This window comes from Ctenopharyngodon idella, chromosome 5, assembly GCF_019924925.1.
Source record: "Ctenopharyngodon idella isolate HZGC_01 chromosome 5, HZGC01, whole genome shotgun sequence".
Classification (NCBI taxonomy): Eukaryota; Metazoa; Chordata; class Actinopteri; order Cypriniformes; family Xenocyprididae; genus Ctenopharyngodon; species Ctenopharyngodon idella.
The window spans coordinates 11,336,952-11,358,665 of NC_067224.1; the positions used below are offsets into that span (position 1 = coordinate 11,336,952).

Below are 21,714 nucleotides of genomic sequence, written 5' to 3' on the forward strand. Positions count from 1 at the left end.
GTTTTTTGGCGCACCAAAAATATTCTCGTTGCTTTTTAATATTAATTTTGAACCACTGTACTCATATGAACTGATTTAAATATGTGTTTAGTACCTTTATGGATCTTGAGAGAGGAAATGTCATTGCTCCCTATGTAGGCCTCACGGAGCCATCGGATTTAAACAAAAATATCTTAATTTGTGTTCCGAGGATCAACGAAGGTCTTACGGGTGTAAAATGGCACGAGGGTGAGTAATTAATGACAGAATTTTCATTTTTGGGTGAACTAACCCTTTAACGTTAATGACAAATACAGGCTACGGTCCCTTTAAGACCGAATCCATGGATAGTGACACATATCCTGTTTTCACCCAAATGTTTACGTCCACTTAAGCCATAACCGACTGTATTTACGTGAGATACTCCACAAGTTAGCTGACATGTCATCTGCGCGGTTCAATGGACCGAGCCGCGCGACCGACTCGTCAGCGCAGCGCGGACGTGCTTGTTTGCGGACAGCGCGGCGCAAACTAATCTCACCAGCGCGGTGCTGACCAATTAAAACAGTGCAGCGGAGGGGGGGGGGGATTAAAGAATACTTTTATTCGGCAAGGATGCATTAAATTGATCAAGTTACAGCAGATATTTATAATGTTACAAAAGCTTTATATTTCAGATAAATGCTGTTCTTTTGAACTTTCTATCAAAAGAATCAAAGAATCAAAAAAGTATCCTGAAAAAAATTGCACACATCTGTTTTCAAAATTAATATTTCTTGAGCAGCAAATCATCATATTATAATGATTTCTGAAGGATCATGTGACTGGAGTAATGATGCTGAAAATTGAGCTTTGATCACAATTAATATTTTAAAATATAGGCTACTCAAATAGAAAACAGGCCTATTTTAAAATGAAAAAATATTTCACATTATTACTGTTTTTTTCTGTATTTTTGATCAAATAAATGCAGCCTCGGTGAGCAGAAGAGACTTCTTTTAAAAACATTTTAAAAAATTTAAACTAGAACGGAAGTGTGTGTATATGCATGGTGTAGGCCTATACCCAGGTGAAAAAAATACTATAGAAATTTATTGTAACTACAAGTGTTTTTGAACCATACTATAGTAAAGTACTTGAATTCATTTGTTGTGGTAATTCTATAGTTGCTGAAACCTAACAGAACAACTAGTAATATAAACAAATTACTTTACCCAATACTGTACAGTTTTCTACAATAGGGTATATTATACTATAATATACACTACAGTTTACTGTAGTAAAAACTATAGTATACTAGGCCTACAGTAGCTCACCAGACCCGCTGGTGAGATTAGTTCGCGCCGCGCTGTCCGTTCGGTGGCGCAAGCAAGCACGTCCGCGCTGCGCTTACGAGTCGGTCGCGCGGCTCGGTCCATTGAACCGCGCAGATGACATGTCGGCGCTGCGCGAGCTCTGTAAAACCGCGCTGTCTCGTCCTACATTTGGTGCGTTTGGCTTCCCATAAGAGAGAGAGAGCGCGCGAGAGGGAGCGCTTCTGGTCTGTGTCATTCAGCGCGATTCCGTCTATCCCGCCTTCACTAATCGATAACGAATTGTGATTGAAAGCATGCAGTTCGCAATGTGTGTGTTGTCATCATTAATTTTGAAGTATTTCCACACCCCTGAGGCTTATATTGTTTCTGCTGCTGCCGCCGGTGTCTCTGTGCACGGAAAATTCTGTCAGTTACGTCACGTGAGGTATCGATCTTTGGTATCGTGGGTACGAGTACAAGTACATGAGCTTGGTATTGGCCTGATACCGATCGTCACATAACCAAACCGGAAAACTGGTCTCATTGCATCCGCTTGCCAGAGAAAGTGTTAACAGCAGTATGAACTGACGGCATATCTATGGACTTATGTTATAGGTGTTTTATTCTATTAAATATCTAAACGTTAGTGTAAAGAAGAAAAATTAAAAAAGCTTTTAAATATCAATCTGCATATGCGGGGGGCATAAGTTATGCTCATCTTTGCTCACTCCTTTTAAGTTATCTTGAATAAAACAGCTAATTTTTTCATGAAGCACATACAAAAGACCTAAACCGTTAGCAATCTGATCTATTTTACAGAATACGGAAGTTAGATTGCGCATAACCCCTATACTGCACAACTCAACGTACATTCGCATCACATGTTAACGCAGTGGTAGAGTTACACTCATGGGACACTGCACTTATTCGCAATGACAGAAGTTCATTATTTGCATGTGCTTTAAAGCCTTGCAGGTTAAACATTTCATCTGTGTGTTGTTCTGACATGCGCTTTTTCTGAGCGCGTACACCCGAAGCACGTGCACACTAAAAGCCTGTCAAACAGCACTTGATTACCGGACTTCATCTTTCACGTCTAATTGTGCTAATACTCTCAAATACACACAAGGTTTAAATAAACACAGTTGGTTATGTCTAAAGTGAAAGTAATAAGTTGAGAGAAAATCGGATACGAGTCTGTATGTTAGATGCGTGCAGGTCTTAACGTGACAGCAGCCTAATAGTAAATATGCTGCCCTTTGTCCTTAAAGTGATAGTTCACCCAAAAATGAAAATTCTGTCATTATTTACTCACTCTTGTGTTGTTCAAAAACTGTATTAATTTATTTCTTGTGCTGAACACAAAAGAAGATATTTTGAAGAATGTGGGTAACCAAACAGTTGATGGGCCCCACTGACTTTCTAAAAGGAAAAATATATGGAAGTCACTGGGGACCAGCAACTGTTTGGTTACCAACATTCTTCAAAATAACCTTTATGTTCAACAGAAGAAAGAAACTCATTCAAGTTTAAGCTTGAGAGTGAGTAAATGATTAAAGAAATTAGATTTTTGGGTGAACTATCCCTTTAATGTTAATACATTTATTATTGTTATCTTTTTACAGGTCCATCTGATCTGTTCATTTTATGACATTATTTAAATATTTAATTTAATATTGTCCGTTTTATACATTTACATTTATTTTATATAAGAAGACACTGTTTATCTTAAGATTTTATTTGTAGTTAATTGTGCAATTCTGCAATTTTGCATTTTGCTAATTTCTTTTAACCAAAAGCAATTAAAGTGGTTAACTTGTTTACAGTAAATACGTTATTTGCTGGTTTATTTAGCTATTTTTCAGTACACCACATTAAGTATGCCACTCAGTACTCTAGTATTTGAATATTTGTGCAAATTAACACCTGACCACTCTTGTGGGTTTGCTACTCTGTTACAATAAAACATCACAGAAGGGTAAAAACATGCCAGGCAGACATTAGTATGATGTAAGCAACACAGCTACAACTAATAAAATTGTAAAATAATTATGCATTGACAATAGTCAATCTAATTAGCGGCACAGAGGGCCCCCAAATCAAATTCTGTTTAGGGCCCCATAAAGGCTTGGCCCTGCTTGTGTTTCATTTTCTGAGAGTGCAAACATGATGTTGAACCAACATTGATTAAATGTCATTACCGTTGTTTTTTTCTTTTTTTAAAATGAAATTTCAACATTAATTGCTGGTGCAAAAGTGGTGTTGATTCAATGCAGTTAACGTTGACGCATTAACATTGATTTAGTATGTTTCAGTGGTGCTTACTATCTGGGATCCGAATGTTAAAAAAGTAATAACAACTCGTAACACTTTAGTATAGGGAACATGTATTCACTATTAACTACGACTTTTCCCTCAATAAACTCCTAATTTACTGCTTATTAATAGTTAGTAAGTTAGTTGTTAAGTTTAGGTATTGGGTAGGATTAAGAATGTAGAATAAGGTCATGCAGAATAAGGCATTAATATGTTCTTATTAATTACTAATAAGCAGCTAATATTCTAGTAATATGCATGCTAATAAGCAACTAGTTAAAATACCCTAAAATAAAGTGTTACCAAACAATTTAATGAAACACACAGAACAGACCTGAACCTGAAGCGATGCAACCCGTTTTATAGAATATTTGTTGCGCATAACCCTTATTGGAAAGAAAAGACTATCGCAATTTACGTTTCATGCCGACTTTAAAAATAAATGTTAACCATTGATTTTTCAATTCTTCTGCCTTTTATTTAAGTAGGAATTCGTTTTTAGAGAATTATTGTTTGAGGCCCTTAATTTATTTCAAATACTATCAAATATGATGGTCTGTTATACACAATACTATATACATCTTTTAGGATTCTTTTTACTATTGTGCATTACATTTCGCTAGTCTGCTTTAAATGTTCGTAAAGATCAAAATAGTCATGTTGAACTTTGGACTCGTGTCATTTGGTTTTACTGAAGCACAATGAAAGAAACAGTTAGCCTATAATACCCATATAAATGCACACATTAAAATAAAATGCGATTATTACCCTGACATAATTCCTCGAGATTCGGAACATGCAGCTGGAACTTTTCGGTCTTGCTGGAGTTTGCCATCCGTCTCGGTGTATGTAATAATCTGTCAGACAGACTCATAAAGTGTGTTCGACATCGGCTGCGGCGAGAGTTGCTTCTTCTTCTTCTTTTTCTTTGGGGTTTAACGGCAGCTTGCATCCACTAGCGTTGCACTACTGCCATCTTCCGGGTTTATTTTCTTGTAATGTCTATTACATCATATTCTCCTCATTAGTCCAGTCCTTGTTAAAAAAAAAAAAAAAAAAACTGCAAATACTTCTTCTGCCTTTTTCATTCTTTCCACTTTCCAGTATTTCCTTCATTCCTGTCTCTATTAGACCAACTTTTCCTAACTCTTCCATCATCTTTTTCTTCTGTGTTTTCATATTGTCTGTAACTCATAAGCACATGCCCTATAGTTTCTGAAACGTAACAATAGCCACAAAAACCAGTTGGGTGCTTCCTTATAATGTATAGTGTGCCATACAAATTACTGTGACCTATCATTAATCTGGTCATGGCTATTTCTTTTTTTCTATTCCCTCCCCTATTCTTCACAGCACCAACTTTATTTTGAACAAAAATACCTAGAAGCTGAAAACGGAGACGTGACGTCGGACACTTTCTGCTTTCCGAAGAGACGCTCGAGCTGTGTTTGTATACTTTATCACAGCTGAAGTGAAATAAATGCAATATTTGTCAAATACACAGATGTGTCAGAGACATTTTCATTCAATACTTTATGTACTGCTTAATACAGCGTCTGCTTGTACAAAAATAAAGTTCAACATAAGCCTATGCTATTTAAATACTAATGGAGCGGGGTCTACGTTTTTTTTATCAGTTTTACTTTGAAACACATGACACAATATAACATCGCGACTACATGAAAAGAGCTTTAACTGTTATAAAAATACAGATTTGTGAGCATTAGTGGAACTGAAGGTGTTAGAAAAATAAACACGAAACACACGTGATCGTTGTCATGCGGTGAATCCCCCAATCGTGAAACAGCTGTGTCGTCATCAGAGCTCGTGCAACAGCTCTTAAAGGGATAGTTCACCCAAAAATGAATATTACCCCATGATTTACTCACCCTCAAGCCATCCAATGTGTATATGACTTTCTTCTTTCAGACGAATACGATCGGAGTTATACTAAATAATGTCCTGGCTCTCCTAAGCTTTATAATGGCAGTAAAAAAAAAAAAGGATGAGATTTTGAAGCCCAAAAAAGTGCAACCATCCATCATAAAAGATAACCACGGCTCCGGGTGGTTAGGCTTCTGAGGCAAAGCGATGCATTTGTGTAAAAAAAATATCCAGAGCTGGGAATTTTGTCCTCCGTACACAACAGAATTTTTTAAATTGTGTGAGTGCTTTTTTGTACACAGTAGGCTGTGCCTGTGAGGCGAGGGGCTGCTTATCATGTGAATATAAAACTAATATTACGTAGTTTAACCATACATATTTTGGTCCAGTGTCCCGTCGTCGCCGGCAGTGAAGCATGTCAAAACCCAATAGAAAGTCATAAAACTTTAAAATGCACACACAAACGTCAACTGTCAGCTGTCTGTCACACAGCCGCTAGCCATGTAACGACGCTCGGCTCATTGTTGCCACGTCTGGGATTGGGATACTTTTACACTTGTGCTGCGATTACGCTACTTTTGGGATGGTTTTGTTGCGCAGACCTGGCAACCCTCCACTCCAAAGCACCACCCCTTTCATGCACTCCAAAGTGCGCAGCCCCTGAATTGGGGCGCAGCCCCTGAATTGGGACACAGCTATCGTTCATATGTACACTTCAGGCAGCTCCATAACCCACAATGCAACACAATTGTGCCGTCACCGCATATCGCGTTTAATTTACCCCACCACAAACTCTATGATATATAAATTATTATTTTTAAATATTTCGATTTCGGACATAGCCATAGTGTAAAGGGAATTTAATACAGTAGGTGGCAGTAATGCAACAAATTGGATGCCAGCTGCCATAAAAACCCAAAGAAGAAGAAGAAGAAGAAGAAGAAGAAGAAGAAGAAGAAGAAAATGAAAATGACACCCGCCTTATGAAAACAGAATCGTGCAACACGTGGATATGTTTGGCGTAGAGGCAAACGTTTTCTGATACATGATTAAGTTTCTTTTTTCACCAGTACTTTTGTGTTCAGGCTTAATCTGTTGCAGAAACAACCCGTGCCTCATAAGCGCCCGTCAGAGGTGCACAAATCGGTGTTAATCGACATCACGCAAGTCTACGAACACATGACAATTCTCATGTCAAATAGTATTAGATTAAATATCCATGGCTCGAAGAAGCGAAGACGACAGGACGGAAATTGAGTCGCCAAACACGCAGCAGATCGCACCGGTTGTTTCGCACGTTAGTGATCTGATCGACTTGGACCCGCACTCGGAGCTGTTCCTCGAAACTCCTCCGCCTGATGTTGTGAGTTCTATCAATGCATGCTTTGAGCAGTTCACCAGCACCTTGGAGAGGAGAAGAGATGCTTCAGTCCACAAATCTTCTTCGGACAGGTAAAAAAAAAAGAATGGAAATCGAAACTAGACGGCTGTGTTGCTTTTAATCGTCTTTTAAATCCCCCCTGCAGTCAATAATTTTTTTATCCCTTAAAGCTCATCTTTGATAATCAAAATGACATTTAATTTTTTTTTTTTTTTTTTTTTTACTGTGAAAATAATTTCTTCATGCCTTAAAACAGTTTGAATGTAACTTGCTTCATTTAGTATAAGCAGAGCCGTTAAAGGGATAGTTCACCCAAAAATGAAAACTCATAAAGGTTTGGAACAATTTGAGGGTGAGTAAATGATAGAATTTTCATTTTTGGGTGAACTATCCCTTTAACATGCAAATTAGTCCAATAATCCACTCAATCACACCAGCTTGGACTACCTGATCCAGGATTTTATTTTAAATTACATTTCAGTAAACATACAAAAAACATTAAACCAACAGACATGGGGGGATACACATAACAAATCTTTCATACACATTTTTAAAAGACAATTTTTTGGTATTGATCCATTTTCATAATTTTTCTTGTTTCATACAAGGTAAAGCATTATTCTGCAATTAACTTTTTTCAGAATAAGAGATGTTTTTATACATTTCTTATTTCTTGTAATTACATTCAATGAGTCATAGTATTAAGTCTTTACAAAAAAAAAAAAAAACTCAAAAGAGGGCTTAATAGACTTAGCTTTATGTAAATGGAACTTCCTAAAGAGAATTATTTACTTTTAATGTGTTTAATGTGTTATCAAATGTAGTAGAAGCAGTATAACAGTCCAAGAAGAGGATTAGAGAGTTTCAGGTTCAGTGTTGCAAAAAGAGCATTGTGGTGAGTAGAGTTGTCAAAAGTACCAACTTCGGTACCAGTCGATACTGAAAATTTTAAAAATGTGATGCTTTGAGCGCTGTTGAGCGGATTCATTAACACCTCTGATTGGCTATTGTGTTCACGGCTCATCGGATATGTCTGTGATTGGCTACAATGATCAACACACGGAAGTGTTTGAATTTGAAAGCGGGAGCGTTTGAACTATTTCGTTGACTATTTACAACGTTTTTGAAGCATTGATCATTGAAGCCAATCACGGACATATCCGATGAGCCGTGAACACAATGGCCAATCAAAAGGTGTTTACGAATCCACTCAACAGCGCTCAAAGCATCACATTTTTAAAATTTCAGTACCGAAGTCGGTACTTTTGACAACTCTAGTGGTGAGATGTCTTTGAATTTATTAAGAAAAGCATTGCAAGGATAATATCTATGCAATATTTTGAAATTAACTTCTTTTATTTTATTGGGCAGTAAAAACTTACTACTCTTTGACCATATTTTATCAATTGAGGCAAGTGCTTTTGGGTAACGACTATGACTTTGAGTGAGACACTTTCTAATGAAGTGAAAATTGTTACATTTATTGTCCAAAATATTAATGCCTCCAATAAAATGTTTTGGGATCTGCCCGGAAAGTACTGCGTAATTACAACGTATTTACAGCGTAACTTCGAGTAATTATAGTGTACCTATAAAGTAAGTATGTGTAAGTATAGGGGAACAATATGTAAAGTCTGGGGAATAAAGTGGTAACAACCAGGAAAATAACAAATTATTTATACTGTAAGTATTTTAGAACTAAGGGGTACTTATACTATTATGATAGACAACAATCTTACGTTTGGGAGCAATTTAGCGAGAACATACACTGCACACCTTTTTGTAATAATAGTGTTCAAATATATAAAGGCTTTTTTAAAACTTATGGGGTAGGCTACATATCAGTGCATTTACACAGTATTTTTTATTGCAAAAGTGCACTGATTGAGTTCAAGGCAAGTAAAACTACAGTATTGCATTTTTTTTAATACTGGGGAAATATACTCTTGTTTTATGTAGTTACAGGGTAAGCATGACATTATGGGCTGTAAATTAAAGCGGAGCTTGTTACCCTCTTGTTTCATGTAGTTACAGGGTAAGTACAATAAAAACATGTATACACACAATCTGATATCACTTGGAAACCTTTATTTGAAAAACAACTTATTTCAAAACAGATTTACAACACTTCTTATTCGTTTCTCTTGCTTGGCTTCCTCCTCCTCCTGTTCCTCCTCTTCTTTTTCTTTCTTTAAATTCTGTATGTATTATAAGAAAATACAGTACACCCAGAAATGTCCTCTTTTACCCTCATGCCATCCAAGATGTATATGACTTTCCTTCTTCAGATGAACACAAAGTTTTTTAGAAAAATAAATAATCTCTGGGAATGCTTTATAATGCTTTATAATGCAAGATTATGTGTTCCTGAAAGTCGAAGCATCAAACAGCACACACAGTAATATCTACAGTAATCCATATAACCCCAATGGATGAATCAATGTCTTCTGAAGTGAAGTGTTTGTAAGAAAAATACCATACATTTTAAATGTAGACTAATGCTTCCGACCAACTGTCACCTGTGCGACGTGCGTGCATGAGAGGGTTGAGAGTTCATGCTTGACGTAACTTGAGGCGTGACGTAAGCGCGCCGAGAAACTCACACGAAAAGTCATGCGGATGTCGGATGCCGTCCGTTTGTTTTTTTTAAATTACTACTCAAAACAAAATACACAGAATAACAGATAATAATAATGAGAAACAGACAAGACAGAAAAACAGATGGCAGTTCTCGCGCGAGTTTCACATGAAACACCCGCGAGAACGTCATGAAAGCTTGAAACTTCACGTTGCTTCGTCAAACGTGAAGTTGACTCTCATGCACATGCTGGTGACAGTTGGTTGGAAAGCGAAAAGATGAGTAAACCATGAGAACATTTCTGGGTGTACTGTATTTTCTTATAATACATAATACAGAATAGCAAAAGACATGGGATTCCTTCTTAAGATTCATCAGTGGAAAGACTGAAAAAGAAGAACAAGAGGAGGAGGAAGCCAAGCAAGAGAGAAAAAAAGGACAAAACGTGCTACTTTCTGTTAAGGCTTTATAATTTGAAATTAATAAATGAATAAGAAGTGTTGTAAACCAGTTTTGAATTAAGTTGTTTTTTAAATAAAGGTTTCGGAGTCAGTGATATCAGATTGTGTTTTTATTGTACTTACCCATTAACTACATGAAACAAGAGGGTAACAAGCACCACTTTAATTGACAACCCGCAGATGTCATACTTTACTGCTTGTAATTATGCAGTACTTTCCGGGCTGTAATCTAAAGCGTTACCAGATGTTTTCACAAGGTGTAGCAATTTAGAAGAGATTGCATTTTACAAGCAAACTGTAATCTCTAGGCTATATGAAGACACAGTCCCTGAGAAGTAAATTAAGTATGAACCTCAACAGTACTATTTAGCAAATCTCAAACAAAAATAATTATCTTATTAAAACATTCTCTTTTTAAATATAGTCATGTTAGATAACACATGTTGGTTATTCCATAGTATATGCATGTGGAGAGAAATTGTTTAAAGGCTAATTTCCAAGCTTCTAGTGACTGCTTATGAAAATTAGATAATTTAATGGGAAGCTTACTACATTTGGAATCACACGATAGCAGAAATATTAATCCGCCATACTTTTCAAAGATCAAATTATGGATATAAAACCATATAGAATTCTCCTGGTCCAAACAATGTTTTATCCAGTTGATTTTAAAATTATATTACGGGTACTGAAATCAAGAGTGTTAAGTCCACCCTCTGAAAAAGTTCTAATAATTGTTTTTCTTTCTACATATTCAGTCCTTGTTTTTCCAAATAAACTTAAAGGGTTAGTTCACCCAAAAATGAAAACTCTTTCATTAATTACTCACCCTCATGCCGTTTTACCTTCGTTGATCTTCGGAACACAAATTTTTGTTGAAATATATATTTTTGTTGAAATCCGATGACTCATTGAGGCCTCCATAGCCAGCAATGACATTTCCTCTCTCAAGATCCATTAATGTACTAAAACCATATTCAAATCAGTTCATGTGAGTACAGTGGTTCAATATTAATATTATAAAGCGACGAGAATATTTTTGATACGCCAAAAAAAAACAAAATAACGACTTATTTAGTGATGGCCGATTTCAAAACACTGCTTCAGGAAGCTTCGGAGCATAATGAATCAGCGTATCAAATCATGATTCGGATCGCGTATCAAACCTCCAAACTGCTGAAATCACGTGACTTTGGCGCTCCGAACTGCGGATTCGACACGCTGATTCATTATGCTCCGAAGCTTCCTGAAGCAGTGTTTTGAAATCGGCCATCATTATATAAGTCGTTATTTTGTTTTTTTTGGTGCGCCAAAAATATTCTCGTAGCTTTATAATAATAATATTGAACCACTGTACTCGCATGAAATGATTTAAATATGTTTTTAGTACCTTTATGGATCTTGAGAGAGGAAATGTCATTGCCCCCTATGCAGGCCTCACGGAGCCATCGGAAATGTATCTCAATTAGCGTTCCGAAGATTAACGAAGGTCTTAACGGGTCTGGAACGACATGAGCATGAGTAATAAATGACAGAATTTTCATTTTTGGGTGAACTAACCTTTTAAATAAGGCTCTGTTAATAACTAAACACATTTTTGGATTAAAGGGTTAGTTCACCCCAAAATGAAAATTATGTCATTAATTACGGCCGTTTCACACTGCAAGCATGAGCGGCACGTGAGCAGTGCATAATTTTTTTCGGCGTGCATGTTAACCAATAAGTGCATTCACAACGGGAGCACGTGAATGTCAAGCAGGAGTGTCGCGTAAGCAGCAGTGAAGCGGGGGTTTCAGTGGCGAGTCTTTTTTTTTTTTTTTTTTTTTGCTGCGCTGCTGACGCTCAAAGTGAAAGCACACTTTTGATGGACAAAATAAATATGATTTCACACAAAAGTGCTCAAAATGCACAGAATAAGCATGTCTAGTGTGTTTTAACAAGAATTGGAGTATGTCAGAAAAGAAAATTAAGAATCAAAAATATGTATACTGTAGAAGATTTACCCATTTTTGTTACAGTGCAGAAGGGACAGAGACTGTAGATGGCAGAGATGGTAGTTTATTGAGACAACAGCAGAGTAAACAGACGTGCAGGTGAGTGTTAAGTGACTTGGCAGGTGAATGGTGAGATGAGGATGAGTGATACTGTCCTTGATGGAGACCAGGGAAGACGATGGAGGATGAACAACGCAGATGACTGGAGACACTCACACACAGACTGGGAACACGAGGAGAGACTTGGAGACGCTGGAGACAGGTAAGTAGATCGCTGGGAGTCCTTGAGGTAAGCATGTAGGTACGTCTAGATGCGAACAAGACCGGTATGCGTGTGATCAGTATTCCGGAGATGGAGTGCGTTGTGATTGGTGGGTGTTGGAGCCTGGCGTGTCTGCCAAGATCTCACACACCTCATAGGCTGCACCGTCGTCCAGGATGAGTGGAAGTGGAGGTTCGGCTGCTGCTACGCCAGGCTCTGTGGAGAGAGGAACAGAAGGGTAGTGAGGTTTCAGTAGAGACACGTGGAAAGTGGGGTGAATGCGATATTGAGGTGGAAGCTGGAGCTGGTACGTGACCGGGTTGACCTGCTTGGTGATGGTGAATGGGCCAATGAACCTGGGACTCAGCTTCCGGCAGGGCAGACGCAGCCTGATGTCCCTGGTTGACAGCCAGACCTTCTGTCCAGGTTGGTAGGCAGGGGCGTTGGAACGGTGAAGGTCGGCTGCCATCCTGCGTCTGCGCAGGGCCCGCTGACGCTGATGATGTGCCGAATCCCAGACCCTCTCGCTCTCTCGGAACCAGTAGTCGACAGATGGGACGTCCAATGGTTCCCCTGACCAGGGGAACAGTGGGGGTTGGTAACCGAGCACGCACTGGAACGGGGTGAGTCCAGTAGATGGTTGGCGCAGGGAGTTTTGTGCGTACTCGGCCCAACCCAGGTACTGGTTCCAAGAGTCCTGGTGGCCGTGACAGAAGGTACGGAGGAAACGACTAATCTCCTGGATCTTCCTTTCCGTCTGCCCGTTCGATTGGGGATAGTAGCCGGATGTTAGACTGACGGTCACACCTAGGAGCGAGAAGAATGCTCTCCATACACGGGAAACGAATTGAGGTTCTCTATCTGAGACAATGTCTTCAGGGATACCGTAGTATCTGAATACGTGTTTAAACATGAGTTCGGCGGTTTGCATAGCAGTGGGTAGACCAGTTAGGGGGATTAGACGCACGGACTTGGAGAATTGTCTGGGGTTTAGTCTCTTTGCAGCTCGGAGGTACTCAAGGTTCTTATGGTCGGTAAGTACGAGGAAGGGGTGTTTGGCTCCCTCCAATTAATGCCTCCACTCTTCGAGGGCCAGCTTGATGGCGAGTAGCTCCCTGTTGCCGATGTTGTAGTTGATCTCCGCCGGGTTGAGCTTGCGGGAGAAGGCGGCGCATGGATGGAGTCTACTTGGTGTACCCTGCTGTTGAGATAGCACCGCTCCAACTCCGGTGGTGGAGGCGTCCACTTCCACGACGAAAGGCAGGTCGGGATCAGGGTGCACGAGGAGTGGAGCGGTGGTGAAGGCTTCTTTTAAGGTGTTAAACGCGGTGGTGGCAGCTGGAGTCCAGGACAGAGACTTGGGCTTATGGCGGAGTAGGTTGGTGAGTGGACCGGTGATTGAGCTGTAGTTCTTGATGAAACGGCGGTAGAAGTTGGTGAAGCCGAGGAATCGTTGGAGTTCTTTGATGGTTGATGGAGTAGGCCAGTTCCAGATGGCATCCACCTTCCTCTCGTCCATCCGGATGCCTCTGCTGTCGATGTTGTAGCCAAGGAACTGCACTGAGGGCTGGTGGAAGGAGCACTTTTCAGCTTTAAGGAAGAGGTGGAACTCCCTCAGGCCTTTCAGGACCTCCGCAACGTGGTGGCGATGTTCGGCCAAGCTCCGGGAGTAGATGAGGATATCATCGATGTACACCAAGACGAACTTGTGAAGGAACTCCCGGAGCACCTCGTGGATGAAGTCCTGGAATACGGAGGGGGCGTTGACCAGGCTATACAGCATAACGAGGTATTCATAGTGGCCGGTGGGTGTCACGAAGGCAGTCTTCCACTCGTCCTCCTCACGTATCCGGATGAGGTTGTAGGCGCTGCGGAGGTCCAACTTGGTGAAGACAGTGGCACCACGGAGATGTTCCAGAGCAGCTGGGACGAGAGGAAGGGGGTAACGGAACTTTACGGTGATGTTATTGAGGGCTCTGTAATCGATGCATGGCCGCAAGCCTCCGTCCTTTTTTGCCACGTAGAAGAACCTCGAAGCAGCAGGGGAAGTAGACGGGCGGATGTAACCTTGCGCCAGGGCCTCTTTGATGTATTCCTCCATGGCCTTCTCCTCCGGGATGGACAGGGGATAGATCTTTCCCCTGGGCACTGACTCACCCAGAAGCAGGTCGATGGCGCAGTCCCATGGCCGGTGTGGAGGCAGCTTGGAAGCTCGCTGAGGGCAGAAGATGTCGCTGAAGGGGGCGTAACACGGAGGTACATCCACAGAGCGTTTCTCTATGGGGCTCTCGATGGACATGGCACAGACAGAGAGGTGTTCAGGACGAGGAGACGGAGGAACTTGGAGCTCCGAGAAACAGCTGGTGAAACAGGTGTCGCCCCACTTCAGGATCTCGCCGGTCTTCCAGGAGATGACTGGGTTGTGCTGCTCCAACCAGGGATGCCCTAGTATCATGTCAGCGGTGGATTCCTCCAGAACCAGCAGATGTAATTGCTCCGTGTGGAGGATTCCCACTTGTAACTGGATGGGCCCGACGCACCAACGAACAGATCTTCTGCTGAGAGGTTTCCCGGCCACTGAGTGGATCGGGTAGGTAGACCGCGTGGCCGTGGTCTTGAGCTTGAGTTGATGGCAGAGGGCGCCGGAGATGAAGTTGCCTGCTGACCCAGAATTGAGGAGTGCGACCACTGGAAGAGAGATGTCAGCAGCAGTAAGGTTTACTACAGTGGTGAGTGGTTTCATCTTACTTATTGAGGGAATGATGGCACTCACCATTGGTCGAGGAGGACGAATTGGGCATGTGGAGATTACATGCCCAGGAGAAGCACAGTATATACAAAGATTCTGGGTCAGCCGCCTTTGCCATTCTGTAGCAGTGAGCCGGGTATTCTCCAAAAGCATGGGTTCGTAGGCTGGTTCTGGAGGGCTGATGGGTTCTGGTCGGCGGGGAGCGATGTTGAATAGCGACTGGCCCTGGTATTCTTCGAGACACGACTGCATATGAGTGTAGTGATTTTTACTTTCGCCCATCCAAGGATGTGAAGTAAAATAGGGATTGGTACTCACGTCACCACTGACGTTGTAATTTTTGGATCACACGTCTCTTAAGGTGTGGTTATGAGTACATCAGATGACCACTTCCCCCCTTTTCCTAGTTCAGGGCACCATTCAAGGTCTTTACCTTGGCAGTATGAGAACACTCCCAACAGGGGCTTTCATTCATTTGGAATTAATGTAAAGCGGTCAGCTGATTTATCTGAAAGATTGGTGAGATTGCTAACTTGTAGAGCCTTTTCTGTATTATCAGCACAAGGAAGACACAAGTGTAATAAAATAAATTTTATTAACAAAAGATAAACAAGAATAACACAACTACTAAATGAATACCATGAATGATAAAGGAATAAAGTGCATAAGATACATAGAATACAAGTGATTAAGTTGGGTGTGGCTATGGAAGAGTTACGTTATCTTATGGAAAGATAAACTTTCTCTGAAAAATAATAAGGTGGAGAACCTTATTATGCACTGAACAAATAAACGAAAGATTATTTGTTATTAACTAACATCAGCTATATTACATCTAATGGGAATTAGGAAATTATATACTGATAATATACAACAATGCCAAGGTCTCTGGAAAGAGGTTTGGTTAAGTGATATTTACGTTCCACGTGGTTGAGTCCGATGACGGTGACGTCTTCCACTGGTTGTGCTGGGTGACAATGCAGTGGGGAGAGGAGCCAGAACCTGTTTCAACAGTCTTGAACACGAAGCTCTGCGGGATGCTGATCTCCTGGAGCACCAAAGGGTCCTAAAATCTGGAACACGCAGATGAGGCCCTGGTGTAGGTGCAGAAGGTCCTTAACAATCTGGAATACGCAGACGAAGGTACCTTGGAGTGAAGGTTTGCTCTCCTGAGCTTAACCTTGTTGCAGATGTCGTTACTGTCTCGCTGGACGGAAACTCTGAACGTAGTGTTTGTTAATGTCTCTTTCCTCACAGGCTGGAGGCTCAGAACGTGGTCGTCTCTGTTGCTGCTTCGCCAGCTGTAGACTCAGATCGTGGGATCTGTTGTTGTCTCTCTGGATGGACCAGAGGCTCAGAACGAGAATGTATCTGTCAATGTCTATCCCCGTGCAGGACAGACTCAGAACGGTGTATCTGTTAATGTCTCACTCCTTACAGAGTTGAGACCCAGAACGGTATATCTGTTATGTCTTTCCCCTTTGAAGGGCTGACTCAGAAACAAGGAATGTCTGTTGAAAGGGTACCTTTATCCCTTTCCAATGAGGAGGAGATTGCAATTTGGCGCTTCTCCATTCGAGTGCTGTGATTGGCTGCTGGCATCAGAGGGGACACACATAGTGTGGCCCACCCTTCTTTCCCCTGTGGAACTCATTTGCATAAAGCACAAAGTTGGAAGTCTTTACAGTGTCTTTAAAGTTTACCAATGCATTTCTCACTTTCCAAACCACCACCAGAATACCTTTGGCAATATTCTAAACAAATAGAGACTAAACATGATGGAAGAAGATTGAACCGTCATGCTTTCATTCAATTGTACATTAACAGCTGAATCTGTGTCAGATGTTGCACTACAAATAGCTGTCACTGAGAATACTTATTCCTGTGAATAAGTATGAAATGGATGTGTAGTTTGCATCAGTTCTAAGGTTTTCAAACATAGTTTTGAATGGCTTTGGATGGATCTTTGTGATCTCTCTTTGCTTCACCCATTGCTGCTGAGGTCCCAAGGAATTTTTATGGCAGTCTCTGGCCAACCTTAGGAAGTAGTCTCTAGATGGGTGAAGGGCAGAAACTGCATGTGGACCAATGAGAAGTCCTGTCCTTCCCAGGCTTGGTACAAGAGGTCTTCTTCTTGCCCTCTAAGAGAGGTCTGGATGTTGTCCTTACATCTTTATCTGATGGCGTTGGACAGTTTGTTTGTGTTAGTCCACCAAGATCCAATCAAAATGTAGCAAACCTTTGTCCGCTGTTACGGACAGAGAGGGGCCCGGCCATAAACTGGGCCCTGGAATGTGCTGTTCACTACACGAGTGCCGAAGCGGTTGGAGAGTTGGATAAACCGTTCGAGTCCGATGGAATCCTCGTATGCAGCGAGATGCAACCGCACTCGAGGGTCCAGACCTTGACGGTAGGTGGTTATCAGAGCCTGCTCGTTCCAGCCGCTTGAAGCAGCTAGCATTCTGAATTGCAAAGCATAATCATTCACAGACATTGATCCTTGTTTTAAATTATATAGTTTCTCACCAATAGAGGAGTCAGTGGCAGGCTTTCCGAAGACTTCCCGGAAATGGGCGACGAAACCAGAGTAAGAACGAGTGATAGGAGTATTCTGGGACCAAATGGAATCGGCCCATTGCAGTGCTTTGCCTTGTAACTGTGAAATTATGAACGCTACTTTGGAGGTATCCGTGGGGTAATAGTGCGGTTGCATCTCCAGGACCAGCGCGCATTGCAGGAGGAATCCGCTGCAATCCTCTGCCGATCCAGAGTACGGCGCTGGTTTGGCCATGGGAATGGCGTGCATGGGTGGTGAAGGAGTGGTGGCTGTGTTGACGGACGTGATCGCTGGTGGAGGTGAAGGAGGGTTGACGGTGAGTGCTCGGCGCAGGGCGTCAGCGAGCTCCTGAAAGGGATCCGGGTGGCTCATGCTGTTGTCTCGCGGTCTTGGTCTAGTCTTTTGTTACAGTGCAGAAGGGACAGAGACTGTAGATGGCAGAGATGGTAGTTTATTGAGACAACAGCAGAGTAAACAGACGTGCAGGTGAGTATTAAGTGACTTGTCAGGTGAATGGTGAGATGAGGATGAGTGATACTGTTCTTTGTGTTGAATAGATGGAGACCAGGGAAGATGATGGAGGATGAACAACGCAGATGACTGGAGACACTCACACACAGACTGGGAACACGAGGAGAGACTTGGAGACGCTGGAGACAGGTAAGTAGATCGCTGGGAGTCCTTGAGGTAAGCATGTAGGTACGTCTAGATGCGAACGAGACCGGGCAGTGACTGAGTGTGTGTGAGCGTCTTAAGTAGTGGAGGTGATGAGTGTGCTGATGAGGTGCAGGTGCGTGTGATCAGTATTCCGGAGATGGAGTGCGTTGTGATTGGTGGGTGTTGGAGCCTGGCGTGTCTGTGACCATTTTAAACTTGTTTTTAAGTATTTAGTTTGGGTGAAAGTGGGTGATATTTTCTGGCTAGTTTACTTTAGATTTTTATAATACACCATGTATTATAAAAATCTAAAGTAAACTAGCCAAAATAAATATGATGTATAAATATTCTTTCAGTTATTACACATGCAAGTATTGGCTCTAGCACTACCCAAATCAAACATGAGTTTGCGGTCTTTTTTTTTTTTGCTGCCTTGTAAACATGAGCATGCGGCAGATGATGTAAACACAAAGCTTACCTCATTTGTGTGCAATATGACATGAGGCTTTTTTGTTTGTTTGTTTGTTGTTTACCGTTTACATGCAAATTTTGTACACCTCCCCATGTTAAAGTGTCATGAAACTCCCCGTTTTAGCCTGGTGGTTCACACCTCAGAGCTGGAAAAGTCTGAGAAAATGGGCGTGTAAAGCTCTGGAAAAGTGGGAGTGTAGGGGTTGGTGGGGGGAGAACAACCAATGAGAAACAGACCTACAACACACTCATTATACAGAATAATGAATATTAATATATGAGCACAGAAAATGACAACTCCCAAGCACAAGGGAGAAATGCGGAAGAATATTTAAAAGGGCTAATAATATTTTCATTGCATTTACGAGCACTACAGTCTCATGAAAAACGACATAGTTTAACACGGGAAGAATAAAGACATAGTTACTTTTTTTGTCCATTCTTCTTTGAATTTTCGGTCTAAATCATTGTCTTTTGTGTATCAGAATAATCGTGTCATCGCGTTCATCCACTGTATCAGTGTCCAGTTTGCACATATTTCATTTGAAGAAGACATGATGAAATATGTGTGCGTACCCCATGCTGGTTCATGTTTGGTGCAGGAGAGTGTGTGAAATACGACTATAAAAACTATAAACACGTATACTTTATTCTGTACATGATCTATAATCCATGTGGCGAGAGTTGTTAAACTCCTCGTGTAGCTCCGCGCTGAAACCGATCATATGCGCGCTCCGTGTGTATATCGTAACAATCGTATTTTTCATGCATTAGTATTCAAACTCCAGTTCTGACTGCATCGCGGGCAAAATATGAACAACACTCACTGTTCTGAGGGAAACATACACGGCTCATGTGTCTGAACGCAGAACAGGCAAAGGTAAATGAGCAGCACTTTTGTGACATTTGAATTCTCCGCTGTAATGCGATCTCTGCAAACATTTTCCATTTGTGCTGGTGGACAACAGCAAAACAAACAACCTGCACCAAAACTTCAGCTCTGGTCACGTCGCAGGGAAATGCATTTTTGTGTTGTAGCACTGTGGAAACGAGCACCTACGACCCATGTCTCTGAATGGCAACAATAGGCAATGAGACAGAAGCAACAGAAGTGATACTTCCTCATGCATAATACCTCAATTATAATACCCAACATTTTCAGGTTCCACCTTCATTTATATGCATCTGGTTCATCATTCTTTTCCTTCAGTTTATTTTCAATTATCTCAGCCGCTAATTGAAAATCTAGTTTGTCCATTTTAACAGCAGGTTTTAACGTCTCTCTCTACGTTGTATCGGTAACTGAGTCAGCTTTGGTGACAAGTTCACATATTAGAGTGGAAGCAACAGACCTTTCGAGCTCTAGTAACTTCTCAATAAGTCATCTTGCTTTTTTCCCCCAGCCTCTCGATCGCCTCCAGTATAACTGTATTTGAGGTTTCAGAAGTATGGAAAATTACAAAAAGTAAATTTACATTTTTGGAAGAGGGCTGCTGGTCGGGGTTTTTGAAAGTGGAAGACATTCCATGCTTGAGTCCTCTTCTGGAGTGGGTTAACACTTTCTCTCATTCTTTGTTCCATTTGTCTTTAGTAATGTTCCGGCAACACGTGAATGTTGGTTTCAGAAAACGCACTCAGTTGGTCACAAACCAAGTTTTGTTCTAACAGACTAAAAGATAAAAATCCTCAACTCACGCTTAAAATCGTTAAAGGATCATTCAGAATATAAAGATATTTGTCAACGCAAAAAAACAAGAAAGGTCAAATGAGATTAAGTTTTGTACGAAAGTTTGTTAGAGACAGAAAATGATCAGCTACACAGACGCCATCTTGCTGCACGCTACCTGATCCACTTGGTCAATGCTACACAATGGCAAGTGGAAATATTGGTTTAATTCAGCCATATATGTTTGAACCAGAAACTGATTCAGAAGATGGAGGAAGAGCGAATTATACAAGTCTACAAGTCGCTGTATCAGAATGCATTTTACTGATTGCTCTCTACAGCGTCAGACACATAATGGTAAATTATATTATTAGCCTATGGCTTGACTACATTATCAAACAGCTATTAATATGTTGATAATGTTACCAAAAAAAAAAAAAAAATCAGAATCCTCAGAAACTAGGGGTGTAACGATTCACTCGTTTTCTCAATGCATCGATTACAAATCCTGATGATGCATATGCACCGATCTTGAAACATGTTTTTTGAATGGAGAATTGTTCATTTCGGCCGATAATCGATGTAAAACGCTAAGAATCAGATGAATCACGATTCTTTAGCGATTCAGTGCTTTAAAATACATAAACATTAAAATACTACATGTGCGAATTGATGGGAGACGTTGTGCGCTGTAATTCGCCCTCACAGCTCTCCTTCACACAGACACGCTGCACTCTTTAACGCCTTTCACTGGATTGCGCTCGAGCTCTGTCTGTAGCTCTCATTGAGAAGCCCATGTTTGAGCTCTCCTCAGGACGGCCACTACTGCTATCCACATGAGCAGATGACAGCTCTCTATTGAGATAGCAATAGTCCTGAGTCAAACCGCTCAAGCCATTGATACAGCTGCCAAGTCTTTGCATGGTTACTACTGTTGAAATAAAACGCTTTTATTGCGTGGAAACGTCACCGTTATTTTAAGATAAGATTATAAGATAAAATACTTACGTTTTACGGAAGTGGGTCATATATTGACATTACCTGAGCAGTTGAAGTAAAACCCTGCTTATTCAAGGGTGCGCATTTATTGCATGGACGGAGCAAACACATGTAAGTGTCTCATACGCTCAGTTCCAATGAATGATAAATAAAATTTAACTTAATGTTGTTAAACTGAATGTGCGAAGGAAACTGCTGAATTAACTACAACATTAACAACACTGAAATAAGAGCATGTGGTTTATCTATCAATAAGATGCGCATTAAAGTTGTTCGTTACTATAGCAACAGCAGAAACCCAGCGCGTTTTCTTTCAGAATCATCGTAAAGAGAACAAAGAGGGCTTTTATAACTATTCCATGAAGAAAAGTTAGTTTAGGATTAGTTGGGAAAGGGCATATTCTAAGGTAGTCTCTCCATGTAAGCATTAGTATGTTTAATGTACCTGGAACACTTTAATAAGGT

At 40.9% G+C, this 21,714-nt stretch overlaps 2 protein-coding genes across 7 annotated transcripts in view; one reads left to right on the forward strand and one right to left on the reverse strand.

Annotated features, from left to right (window-relative positions):
* c5h11orf54 (chromosome 5 C11orf54 homolog) overlaps positions 1-4,616 on the reverse strand; it is a 33,596-nt gene extending 28,980 nt beyond the window's left edge. The window contains exon 1 of one of the 2 annotated variants that reach the window (XM_051893822.1): positions 4,359-4,616. In XM_051893822.1, the coding sequence (XP_051749782.1) occupies positions 4,359-4,542 (184 nt within the window). In that variant the 5' untranslated portion in view covers positions 4,543-4,616. The remainder of the gene's footprint in view (positions 1-4,358) is intronic. The other variant, XM_051893823.1, reaches the window with a different exon arrangement.
* A 1,530-nt stretch (positions 4,617-6,146) lies between these two features.
* Positions 6,147-21,714, forward strand: part of pho (phoenix) — a 36,399-nt gene continuing 20,831 nt past the window's right edge. For 2 of the 5 annotated variants that reach the window (XM_051893735.1, XM_051893736.1), the window contains exon 1: positions 6,148-6,926. In XM_051893735.1, coding sequence (XP_051749695.1) covers positions 6,694-6,926 — 233 coding nt within the window. In that variant the 5' untranslated portion in view covers positions 6,148-6,693. Of the gene's footprint in view, positions 6,927-17,835; positions 18,117-21,714 lie in introns of those variants that run through there. The other 3 variants (XM_051893738.1, XM_051893741.1, XM_051893737.1) reach the window with 3 other exon arrangements.